The 13,564-nt window shown below is 39.9% G+C and overlaps 1 protein-coding gene across 41 annotated transcripts in view; it reads left to right on the plus strand.

Annotated features, from left to right (window-relative positions):
- Positions 1-13,564, plus strand: part of TCF7L2 (transcription factor 7 like 2) — a 204,769-nt gene that overhangs the window by 169,305 nt on the left and 21,900 nt on the right. For 31 of the 41 annotated variants that reach the window (XM_083441758.1, XM_083441760.1, XM_083441757.1 and 28 more), the window contains 4 exons: positions 2,416-2,518; positions 5,224-5,310; positions 10,459-10,599; positions 12,996-13,155. In XM_083441758.1, coding sequence (XP_083297884.1) covers positions 2,416-2,518; positions 5,224-5,310; positions 10,459-10,599; positions 12,996-13,155 — 491 coding nt within the window. The remainder of the gene's footprint in view (positions 1-2,415; positions 2,519-5,223; positions 5,311-10,458; positions 10,600-12,995; positions 13,156-13,564) is intronic. The other 10 variants (XM_083441764.1, XM_083441774.1, XM_083441773.1 and 7 more) reach the window with 1 other exon arrangement.

Here is a 13,564-nt window from a genome sequence, read left to right on the forward strand (position 1 = left end):
ATTCCCCTATGCCACAATTGGGCTTCCTTTGGGTTGTGTTTAATGCTAATATTGCATAGGTTTAAAAGGATCTTCATCCAGCCATCTCTGTATTGCAAGTGCATGGCAGCATAGTCTGACACCCATTTAAATAATGGTAGTACAGGGAATGCTTTCTAAATGGTTATCGTAAAACATATGATTAACGTCCATAGACTGTTTACTTTTCTTCCGCGAACATTCTTTCAAGTGTGCAAACAGCTCACTGTATGGTTAAAGCCCAGTTAATCTGTTTGGATTTTGTAATGGAGAAAAAGCTGTGTCTGCCCGAAAATGTCACACAGGAAGATTTAATTTAGAGATTAAAAGCTCCCTGAGTGTCTTTTTAAAAAATCGTTTTTTAGCTGTGAAAAAGTGCCTCTTCAGTTTAATGCTTCTGTTCTTAATTCTACATTTGCTATATTTTGAAGAGCTGGGTTCTCTTGAGGTACCCAACCATGTAACTTTTACTCACCTGAGAAAGTTTGAACATGCAAGCACTGCAAATTATGATCTATTTATTCCTGGGCAGTCTTGCAGAACTCTCGGGATAGTTCCAAACAAAGTGTTTCAAGGATCTCATCCTTTACACTCATTTTATCTGGAAAAGATAGATGATTATGCACATATCATCATCAAGAGTCAAGATTTGCTGAAGCTCCCTCTTGAGTTTACACTCAGTGTGAAACTTGGGTTTGTTTATGGCTGGGAGGCATTTGAAACTGGTTCTTCTGCATCCACACCAAAACAATCCAAACCACTCATGATTTGGACAGTTATCACATATAGCTGTAAATATTACAACCAGTGCTTTTTTTCCTTAAAAAAAAATGTTTAGGGGTACTCTCATTTTCCTACTCATATTGAAATACTGCCCCTCAATGAAGCCAAGCTTAGATTCACAAAATGTTTAGGGGTATGTGTCCCTCCAGAAAAAAGCACTGATTTCAACCATCACTTGGGTGGAGACCCAGTGCTCCCGATGGCTAAAAGGGCTTAAGAATCACTCACTTCCTAGGTTCTCTCTCACAATTCAATCCCCTACTTCCTTTGGCTTTAACCATGGTTAAGGATTAGTGTGCACTGATTCTAACCAGGGCTCAAACTAACTAGGTTCCTTTCATGATAGATAGCTTTAGTTTAGAACATACAGTGGTACCTCGCAAGACGAATGCCTCGGAAGACGAAAAACTCGCAAGACGAAAGAGTTTTCCATTTTCTGAGTTGCTTCGCAAGACGGATTTCCCTATGGGCTTGCTTCGCAAGAACGAAAAAACTCGCAGAACGAATTTATTTCGTCTTGCGAGGCACCACTGTACCGTAATCTTTAACTATGCTTATGGCCATCAAGGGAGGATTTGCATGCATAAGTGGAGGGAGCATACAACCCTATGGACCACCATTGAGCACTTAAATGAAATCAGAAGCACTGTGTATGCCCAAACCTTTGCAACTGAGGATGCCTTTTCTACCTAGAATAATGTGGATTAATGTAACCTTTCATACATATTTCTCTTGTATGTACAATACAATATGGTTACTTGTGCTTGGAAAATGTAGTATTCTTTGTTAATCCAATGATTTGTTTCTAGATTTAGTATCTTTTCTTAGTCATTAATGAAGCCAAATTTGCCATTCTAGTCTCTAAATGTATTTTGGAACAGTGACAAACTTTACTGCTTTGTACAGAAACAGAATGTGATCCATAGGAAAAGAGTAATTAAAATAGCTAAGGGCTAATAATATACATTAATTAAATGGATGACTACTCCCCCCCCAACTCTTCAGATATAAGTTCATTGTTTTGTTTCATTTTCTCAGCACTCCATCCCCGCCCCCTGCCCCCAAACTTCCCTTTACCATCAAGGTTTTAATGTTTCATGTGGAAACACTAACCCAAATCAAAATTAGAACAAATGTGGCTTATATAAACTCGTAACAGGAACCTTCTGGAAACAGAAAGGCACTGCAGCCATATAAAATGGTTTATTTTAGAAAGTACCTTTTTGAGTGACCTGAAGGTGTCTGCACAAAAGAGGCGACACACATGATGGTACAAAATGAAAGCAAGGTGGGAGCCTCCATCCTTTTAAGACTTTGGGAGAACAAAGTCCTGCACGGTCTTTGACTGTGGGGAAGAAAACAGATCAAATGTCCTACTTCTCTAGCTGAGTCTCATTTGCTTACTGTACTAAGTAGGATGCTCTGGGGACGATAGGTGAAGGCAGCAGGCCATGTCTTGAGAATAGGAAGTAGAGTTATGAAAGGCAGAAAGTGTGGTACTCGTGGTGTAGAAATTTGTATGACTTTCCTGCCTCCTTTTTCTTTTCTTTTTTAATCCCCCTTTTCCCCCTGCCCTGACCCACTTTCATGATGCTTCCTTTTCCTCTTCCCTAGGAATTCCACGGCCTCCGCACCCTCCAGATATATCTCCTTATTATCCACTATCACCGGGCACTGTAGGGCAAATCCCCCATCCGCTAGGATGGTTAGTACCACAGTAAGGAGTTCCATTTTTTTCATTTTATTTTTTATTTTTCATTTTTATACATATGTGTGTGGGGGGAGTGCGGGGGGTGGGAGATAATTGTGCTTATTTGCTTTGCCTGAAATGCATACGTTGAGTTAAGCATGCTTGCCAGCTGCCAGTTTATGGCATGGGCAAATCAATAACTTTTGCTCAATAAAGATTAAATGAACTAAAGTGACGGGTCATTGCGTGTTAAATAAGAACAGAGCATGAGGGCATCATCTCATGTGTCCTGACACCAGAGGATGACCCATGGATCATAAATGTCAAACATTTGTCCTGAAAGGGTGGGGTAAAAACGTATAATTTGTAGGATTGCTGTTTCAGAAACATCCCTTGCTGATACCCTATTATTTTTATAGTGCACTACTATTGCGCTTTGTGTGATTGCATTACATTTGCATTCCCCTTTAATTCTTGTTTCCAAGGTTTGGGATAATATTTTTTAATGGGCTGGAACATGGCTTGAAAATTGGGAGGGAGCTAAGTGAATCATAGGATCATAGAATTGTGGAGTTGGAAGGAACCATGAGGGTCATCTAGCCCCACCCGCTGCAATGCAGGAATCTTTTGCCCAACATGGGGCTCAAACCCACAATCCTGAGATTAAGAGTCTCAGGCTCTACCGACTGCAGGAGGGAGCTCATGGGGAGAACCTAATTTCAAAATGTGTAATAACAAGAAGAGGGAAGAAGAGTTCTAATGTGTAGGCAGTATTTTTGCAATGTCTAATGAATAGGTGCAGTAATGGTCTTACTAATCTGAAAATTCAAATTAAAAGAGGCAAAAACTTAAAACAATGCTTTAAAAAAATGTGATTTGCATCAAACATTTTGACTACTTGTCTTATTCAGGGACAAGCAAATCTTGCACAATCCTGTTCCCACTGCACTAGTTGAAACAATTGATTGCAACGTGCTCTAAATTAATAGTTGTAATAAGCCAGTGTAATAAGATTGTGTGATTTACATGAGTCTGAATATGATAATTAGTCGAAATGCATTAGATGCAAAAAAGTACATTGATGATTTTGAATATTAACTTGAACCAGACTCTCTCTCTCTCTCTCTCTCTTATTTCCCCCCTGATTTGTGGTGTTGTCCCCTCCTTTCCTTCTGTTTGGCTTTATTCATCTAATTTTAGCTTCAAATCATTTCCTTTATTATGTAACCCGTTCTAAGTAGCAGGTTCCCTATGTCCCTGCAACCTTTTGGTTTTGAAATGGGAGAAAGGTTGTTTGCACTGAAAGAATATCAATCTAGTACTAATGCTATACTACTATACTGTGGTATATACAGCTCAAATATATTTGCAGAATTGGAACCTGTGGCCTTTTATGTGGCCACCTGGAAACAGTGGTTCCTTTTACAGGTGGTACACTATTGTATTCATTTTCCTGGTCCTATGGGCCCATTTCTTATTTTTATAGACAAAATGTGTGATCCCTAGGGGGGAAACACTGCAGTTTTAGAAAACACATCCTGATTATGCTACAGAAAGTTCACACTTCAAAGGAAGAAAATAATAGCAGGAAAATAGAATCACTAGCCTCTTGTTCTCCCTGTGACAGTTATCCAAACAAACACCAGTATACCTTTGGTTTCTATATTGTAGTAGGGCTTTTACAATGTCTTGTCATTTGATGGGCTACCTACATATCTTCTTTATGCAGAAGTAGATTTTACAGAATTCATAATAAATAACTGTTTGGGTATTTCAAAGACATTTTAATGTACAACTATCATTCCTCCCCCCCCCTCTTTTCTTCAGAGAGATAACTTTTTTTGTACCCCATGCAACTTTTTGAAGAGCCAAAGAGCATAAACGTCAAATTCCTTTAAAAGATAGGACTGTCCACCTGGTATTTTTATTATTTTAACCATTTATGGGCTCTGCTCTGTATTAAGATGGGCTGTGAGTATATTTAGCAGAGTAACCTTTCAAGAAAAACTCACACCCCAAATAACAACTTACCCGTTCAGTGGATACATTTGAAAGACAGGTGAAAAGGACCAGCCAACACAGACAAACCTCAATCAGAAAAAGTTGTGTAGCTTTCATGAGGATGCTGTTTTGCATGTTGCTGTATTTTTTAATTATTGTAATGAGGTATGATTGTCTATTGGTTACCCACAATACTTCTTGGGGACTCTCCCCCGGTAACTCTTGTCAACACTTGTTAATCTGACAAAAGGCTACAAATTAAGCTCTGTTAATTTAATGTTTTCTCACCGAGATCTAAATACCGAAAGAGGCCCAAAGCGCAACTGAAGTCCTTTGATTCACTGTACTTTATTTTGGTATAAATTTACATTCATTATTGTTTTCCTTTGGATGTGTAGCCCTCAATTAGTGTGATGGCTCCATTAAAGCAAGCAAGACTTCGCCTTTAATTATTACAACAAAACACCTAGTTTCAGCTTGGGGAGAGGGTCTCTATTGACATAAGCAGAGGTTATAAAATTTAATTAGCCATTCGTATCAGATTTATGGCATTCAAATTGTTCTGTGTTTCTTTCCTTTGATCCGTGCTGTACAATCCCCAAGATTTTTGTTCTGATCAAATGAGAATAAAGCTTACTGTGCAGAGAAAGAGAGAGAGAGAAATTTAAAATGCCAAAAATACATACCCCTGGTTTTTTACTCATTCTTTCCCCCTCCCCCCATCTTTCTAGGCAAGGTCAACCAGTCTATCCAATCACAACAGGGGGATTCCGACATCCCTACCCAACCGCTCTGACTGTCAATGCTTCCATGTCAAGGTGAGTTCAAAGTACTCAGGTCCAGAAGTAGGGGCATCTGCTACTTCTGTTTATCACTCTCTATAGGGCAGTGAAGCTTTGCTAAAAAAATGCCTTGATTTAGTTATGCAATGATCTTTGTTTTAGTTTGGGGGGGTGTGGGGAACCCTCACATTGTTCCCAGTGACAAAGCCTTGTCATATACCGTAGGTCCGTTCTTGAAGATCAGTGCTTTTGAACTGCATTTATTTTAATTCTTAACTAACTAGAGCGAGGCATCATTGTAACCCTATGATATTGAGAAGCCTGGAGATTATGCTGTTGCAAGTTTTGCTTTCTCCATGGCTCTCATTTCAAGCAGGGTTTTCTATGAAGAACAGGGTCTGTCTGCTTTTATTATGCAAGCAGACTTAGAAGGAGGGGTGTTGCATTTTCTTCTCATTCCCAAGCTCAAATTATTTTTAGTTGACATAAAAAGACCCACCTGATCCTCTAAAGGGCTTAGAAGTATATATTTTCTCTCTCTCTGCCCCAACCTCCAATTAATTCCATCTAATTTTCCAAGGGCTGCTAGTTTTATTTACAAACTGCTTGGCAGCACTATGTTTAAGTAATCACTAATTGCTCCTAATGATAGTTTTATTCTCTGTTCATCTGATTTTCAGTCTAGTTAATTAAATCGGTGGAGGTTTAGACTTTCCTGATGGGCTGAAACAGCTAATCCATTTTGATGATGGTACATAATTAAATTAGCATGCATTACATAGCAAGGTTCCACATTTCCCCCTCAACTCCCTCCCCCTCCTGGACCTTTCCAATCCCTGCAGTTAATACGTGAAGGTTAGATTACAGAGGAGGAAGGGTTTGAGGAAGCAAAGGGCATGGAGAAGCTAAAGGAAACTTCATGGCTAGCAGATAACTCTTCTCTTATACAGTTGCAGAACGAGGCAGCAAACCAATTCTGCACACGCAAATATAATTAAAACCCAGATTCCCTAATGCTAACCTTTCTGCTAATATTGCACATTTGTGAAAAAAACTAGCAAGCTGAGAAAGGGCAATAAAAACGAGTCTGAGTTCATCTTAATTATTATTAAGGCTGTTCTATTTATCTGTTTAGTTTTTTGCAAGGGGCAGGAATGAGTGAGAGAGAGAGAGAGATCAGTTCTATCCCTTAGATATGCCTTTATGAAAGGGATCTAGTTAAAAAGGGTATACAGCAAATTAAATACATTATTGTGGTAATGGGACGACAGAAGTACAAGTCTATTATACTTACAGCAGTTATAGGAATTGTATGCTCCTTGCCCTGTTCTAGCACATCCTTTGATATTCATTCTATTCAGCAGCAGGGCCAGGACTTCTCAGAATTAAGTGATGGGTCATTATACTTTAAACACCATGGAGAAGCCAAGATTGGCAATTAAACAGCACTTGCTGACACTCGCTTGTGCCACTCTGTGACCCCCTTTAGATTGAGATGTTGGAGCTCGGGGCCCTCAGCCTGCTAAATTGGTAGCAGGCACTTCTCCTGACGAGGGCTGGCTCTGAAATCTGCCGGCTTCAAAGGGAGCAAGATCATGTATAAACCATAATATGGGTGCACCGTGGCTCAAAAAAAAGGAGGAAAAAAAGGGGGGGAGAGGCAGGAATAGATGAAATGTTACAAGTGCAAGGGGAAAATGAGGGAATAATGACAAATCTAATGCAACTCAAAGCAGAATTGTTGCACGAAAAAATGCATCCCACTGCTTGTGCATAAAATCAAGGCAGGCAGATGACATCCAGTTAACAGAAACATGTCAACAGTGAAGTAAAGTGAGAGTGAGTAAGAGAGAAGCCCCTGAGACAGCCAGGAACAAAAAATTAGTTGTCCTTAACAAGTTACGGCTCATCATTATATTCTGGCTTGGAGCCATAAAAGCAGACAGGGGTATATAATGAGCTGCTTAGAATTTTTTAGGGTGTTTATTGCAATTCATAGAATACTTGTCTGCGGAAAGGAATTTCTGAGTCAAAGAAGGGTGTGTGTCCTTTATATGTGATAGCACACTATGCAAACAAACACGCAGAAAAAGGGGGGGTAGCGTTTAAAAAATAATCCACATGTGCATGCACATGGCATGTGTGTGCACAATGAAACATGTTCTCCATGTTTAACGGACAAAAATGCATTAAAATGTACAATGTGTGCTTTTATTTCATATGTGAAAATTTCAACTTTAAGACCTACTGTGTGGTGAATAGTGTTATTAAGCATTTTTGCTGACATGCAGTTTCTTACATTGCTAAATATGCTCTGTGTAATTGAACATGCACCACATTCATATGTTTGTGCTTGTCCTCTTTTGACATGCATGAGTGCAGGACACGTGCCTTTTATAATCATGCTCCGTTGTATTGAATAGGTGGTTTGATTTAATATTTAATTATATTTATTTAATAATAATATAAAAAGATGTTAGATTCCCCCCCTTCACACGGACCCAGAATTAAACACTAAAGTAGATTATCTTCTGTTTCACCCTCTCTCTCTCTCTCTCTCTCTCTCTCTCTCACACACACACACATCACAGCTCTCTGTCAAATTCTGAAATTGGGCATCAACTCATATTTTACACCTCTCTACTGTTGAACATATAACTTTGCCCGCTTCTTTTATGCCCTGCTACACCCCAAAGGCGTAGCAAATGTTTATGGCTTGCATTGCAGGCGTTTGGACTAGATGACCCTTGTAGTCTCTTTCGATTCTATGATTCTGTGACCATGTATTTTACAGCTGAACCTAAAGTTTGAGTCTGGATAATTACCTTTGTAGTTATAATCAGAAATCCCATGCAGTTGTTGGTTTTTTTTAAAAAAATACAAACAAATTTGAGGGTAGTCTTCTATTATGTTTTATTCAGAGTACATCCATTGAAATTAATAAGCATGATCAAGTTTGGTCATTGATCTTAATAGGTCTACTCTGAGTATAACTTAGTTGACTACCACTCTGAGCTTTTGTATGGTGGAGTCTGTTTTCTCAGATGCCAGAAGGTGTATCTTCTTTACTGCTTGATGTTTCTTTTTTAAGTTCTCTGCTCTTTCTTTGGCATACCCCTCAATTTTATTTACCTTCCCTCCCAACCTCCAGAAATTAAATGTTAGTTAAAGTAGAATAATAATGAGATTTCCATTCTGGTGTTCCATAGGTAGTTTATTGTGTTATTTTGTAACAAGGTTTACGATTGTATGCAGTAGCTTTGCCGCAACCTTTTCCATGGTAAAGTGAAGAATATTGCATACCTTAAAAATCTGCATTGGGGGAAAAATGTGGTTCTCATATTATCTCTGTGATGCAGGAAGTTTCCCATTCTTTTCCCATGGGAAGAAACTCCTTCACACAAATTCTTCTCCATATGAAATTATGATAGACTGTTGATGCTTCACTGCATCAAAAAACAATGTACAAACTGGTGCTGAAAATGACATTTTGACAAGTCAACACAGCCCCTTTTGTAGTGTAGTACACCTGGTTTCTCACCTTGTCTTCTCTTCTTCTATCACAAAACCAAACCAAAGTTAATACAATATCTACTTTCCTTGTCCCTGCCACAATTCATAGTTCCGCCTCCATAGTCATTCTCAATAATGATTTGCAAACTTATCTTGGAAATGAAAACACCTCTCTGCTCCTGTTTATAAGCACTTCTGGCTGTTAAATAGAAGTTCCCCTCCCTGTCCTTTCTCTGCATGGCCCTTAAATCTGCTCCGGAGGCTTAGGATACTCAGACACTCCACACACTGGTCACAATACTGCAACCTTCATACCTAGTCCTATTTAACTAAGTGGAGGCCAATATGACACAACCCTACCAATATCTGCAAAGCTTTATTCCCTCCCAGGAACAGCTTGTGAGGTGGGATGGAGCCACTACACTAGCTTCCTGGCTGGTGGTTGAGTGTGTTGCTCCTGGGAGCAGCAGGAATGAGGTGGTGGGGAGGTTGGTCAGGGGCAACCAGCCAGGATCTTCAGATTGGCTCTGCAGCTGCATTTGCATCAAGCAGATGTCTCCAGTGCCTTGCTCCTGCCCTTTCCAGTAAGCAATAGTGGCCCACCTGTTGGGAAGCTAGCACAGGTGATCTGCTTGTCCTCAGCTACTGAGCTGCTTCTGGCACTAGCATATGCCATTGTTGGTGTCTGTAGCTTGGTTATGCTAGATTAGAATATGGCAAAGAATGACAAAAAGATGAGAGGGACCTGTGCAATTTTGCATGTGGGTTGAGGTGAAGGACTCTACTTCTTCTCCCATCTCTCTTTGGTTCAGCACACACGTACACACCCCTTCTAGAGTAGCGTTTTAGGATTGAAGGGAAATAGCCTAGTCAACTTTAATGTTGCTGCTACTTACTCTGAGTACACTTGAACCCCATTCATTAATCAGTGTATTGTTTTGCCACTAGAAAGCATATTTATTGATTCTTGTTTAGTGAAAGATGGCTATAGGAACATAGGTACATAGGTACAACACCAGTACATGATTCATGATTTATTTGGATCTTACCACTCACATCTCCCATTTTCCTTTCAAATGTTTCCTGTTTTCCCTCTAAGAAGTCCCTGCTTTTAAATCTCAAGTCAATTTCAAATTTGATTTCCTGTGCCATGGAGTTATAAGACAATGATTAAAAAATAACAAAACCCCCAATTTTCTTACCCTCCATTTTAAGAGACTATAGCTAATAAGGTGAAGAATTGCATGTAAATCAAGGTTCCACAAACACTTGCTATTTATAACAATGAAATAAAGAGCCATTTTGTAATCCTCAGCCTGATTTGAGGTTCATATTAAAAGTTCAAATCCCCAGAGGCTGTTTCCCCATAATTTTATATGAGTAGGACCTGCACTTTACAATGAAGAAGGAGTGGTCAAATTTCTATTTTTTTTTAACCATGATCTGAACTGAACTGAACTATTATTGTTGTTGTTGTTATTGTTACTATTATTATTATTTTAAAAGTTGTTATTTCTGTTAGTAGAAGAATTATGATGTTTAAAGTATCATTTATTGTTGCTGTCAGTTTTCATATATGCTTGTCTAGAGTTTGCTTTTTATATGCCTTTTATTATATGCGTGTACACACCCCTCCCCATTCATTCATTTTTATTCTGACGATTTACACAGCTTTCTCTCCTCTAGGTTCCCTCCACACATGGTCCCTCCACATCATAGTTTACATACGACTGGGATCCCTCATCCGGCCATAGTCACCCCAACAGTCAAACAAGAATCTTCCCAGAATGATGTCGGCTCACTCCACAGCTCGTAAGTATTTTTTTAATATTCAAATCTACAAACTTTTATTTAATGTTGCTTATTGTGGAATATTGTGGAATATTGGAAGCTGCCTTATGACAAACAAAGTAAAAAGACCATTGGACCATGCAAGCTCAATATTACACATATTGGCAATAGTTTTCCAGGGTTTCAGACAGGGAAGTATTGTGGATCAAGTGTACTACCTTCTACAAGCAAAGCATACACCTCTATCACTAAACAACAGCCCTTTTCCTATGAGATGGGTGTGCTGGGATTTACAAGCACCTAGACTGTGATTACAATCTCTTAACTTTCATTAGCCTTTGAGTTGTTCAGGGTGAATTGATGTCAAAGAGACATGAGCCTGCCCACCCCAGACCTGAGAAAAACCCAAGTCCCCTTTCCTTCATTTGGAGAGTGCCTGTATAGATATATATGAAGCCTATGGCCTTTGAACGAGTCAAGATAGTGAACAAATGTGTGTATTTGAAGCACTCGGGAATTCCTTATCTTTTTATTTATGGGTTGCTAATAGCTAAGTATTTATGGGACGTGGGTGGCACTGGGACGCGGGTGGCGCTGTGGGTTAAACCATTGAGCCTCTTGGCTTGCCTATTGAAAGCTCGGCAGTTCGAATCCCCGTGACGGGGTGAACTCCCGTTGTTCCAGCTCCTGCCGTTGTTCCAGCTCCCGTTGTCCCAGCTCCTGCCAACCTAGCAGTTCGAAAGCACGCCAGTGCAAGTAGATAAATAGGTACCATTCCAGCAGGAAGGTAAACGGTGTTTCTGTGCGCTGCTGTGGTTCTGACAGAAGCAGCTTAGTCATGCTGGCCACATGACCCAGAAAAGCTGTTTGCGGAAGCGGACAAACGCCAGCTCCCTCGGCCTTTAAAGCGAGATGAGCGTTGCAACCCCAGAGTCGTTTGCGACTGGACTTAATTGTCAGGGGTCCTTTACCTTTACCTAATGGCAAAGTATGCAGCTTCTGAAATAACTTCAGTTATTTGTTTCCAAAGCAATTGCCAACAATTCTGGCTAAACCCAGTGTATGTGATCCCATGTAAAGTCTGTTGTTTCTAGTAAGACTTGGAGAGAAGTATTGCCCCACAGATATTTTGCACATTCATATGCTGTATATTAAATAGGGGCCATAATTTAGTATAGGTGCTGCCAAAGCGAGCACAAATAGGGGCCCTAATTTTATTGGCCAAGATTATTATTAACCAAATAAGCATTTTGAATGGTTAACCCGGGGCCCAATTTTTCATCCGCCCAGACATTGCGTTAAACCTCCCGCCTTCAGAGTCATCACAATCGGCTCAGTTGGTTTTAGAAAAGCAAATGCATTTCAAAGCCACATGGTGGGGATAAGCATCAGGAAGGGGCTATCGCCTTCACACACTGCTTGGCACCTGGCTGGCTACTGCTGGAAACCAGATGTACAGCATTGTTCTGATCTTGGAAGGCTCTTCTTGCATTCTCATGAGCAGGTTCACTCGCACAGGCTTTGATTTCCCATTCTCCAACAGTTTGGATACCTGTCTCTTCGTCATCCTCTACCCTAATTGCTTCATATCTCAGCACCTATTGCTAGGCAAGAAAATTAAGACCTGGGGTTTGAAGGCTGTCTACTGCCTTGGGGAGAGTGGTTATAACCCAGCAGAGTAACACCTACTTTATGCCTCAGGTCCACTCTCTGACATCTCCAGTAGCTGATTAGATTGGAGAAGACCTGCCTGCTGGAGACTTTGGAGAGCTGCTGCCAATACTGGGCTAGTTAGACCAATGTTCACTATAAGTCAGCTTCTTCACACGTTCACTGTGTAAATTATTAGATGCCTGTGTTACTTGACAATCCACATGGGAAGTTACAGGTGGGGAAGAGAAGAAAATTGTTGGAAGTGTTTATAAATATCCTGGGCAGCGGGGAAGACCCCTTTACTGTGAGGGCAGTAAAATGGCTCCTTGCTACCTCTGCATCTTATGATAGTTCACCTCAAAGCTTATATTTGCTTCAGAGTCAGGTACTCAAAACTGATGGCTATGTATATTTTGGCACACAGAACCCTAGGTTTGCCCATGTAGATATGGCAAAAGGTTAAAAATCTGAGTAAATAAATTTTCCTGATGTAAAAAAAAAATACATGGAGTAGTGTACTGTAATCTCATGAAGCAATATTATCTATCAAAGTTTTAATAATATTTGGATGTGCACCAAGGGTAGCTCTCTCCCATACATGGCTGCTGGTATGATGCTTTACAGCTAGTTTCAGGGTTTTTTGAGTTTTTCTTTGCTCCCCTCAATATGGTTTTAATGATGGAGGCAAAGATTGGGATAAGTGCACAGAAGTATTTTGACAATGTTGTACAAGCTCCTTCTGTCTGTTCTTGTCAACCATCCAGAAAACATCAGGACTCCAAAAAAGAAGAGGAGAAAAAGAAGCCACACATAAAGAAACCTCTTAATGCATTTATGTTGTATATGAAGGAAATGAGAGCAAAAGTTGTAGCAGAATGCACATTGAAAGAGAGTGCAGCCATCAATCAAATCCTTGGTCGAAGGGTAGGTAACTAGTCAGGATATGTATATGCAAGTTTGCATGTGGGATAGAATGAGAGTGTGATACATGTCTGAAATGAAAGGGCACAATCCACAATGTTATTTTAAGTGTGATTATAGCATTTGGCTGCCCAGTGGAACGTCCGAGATTTCTGGTTGAATACTTGTGCTTTGAAACTTCCTTGCATTCTAGTTAGACAGACAAGGAAATAAAGTTACATTTTCACCAAATGCATGTGCACCTGCACAGCATAATTATTTGCTACATACTTTTATCCAGAAGATGCATTTCTTTTTCTGTCAGTATGACCCCGCTTTGATGTAGACCTTGCCTTTTCAACTCCATCCACCTCTCCATCTATGCTTGGGCATCACCATACCTTGGTTGCTCTGCCCCTTAATTCTGAGACAT

Source organism: Podarcis tiliguerta, assembly GCF_965153285.1.
Source record: "Podarcis tiliguerta genome assembly, chromosome: 5".
Lineage (NCBI taxonomy): Eukaryota > Metazoa > Chordata > Lepidosauria > Squamata > Lacertidae > Podarcis > Podarcis tiliguerta.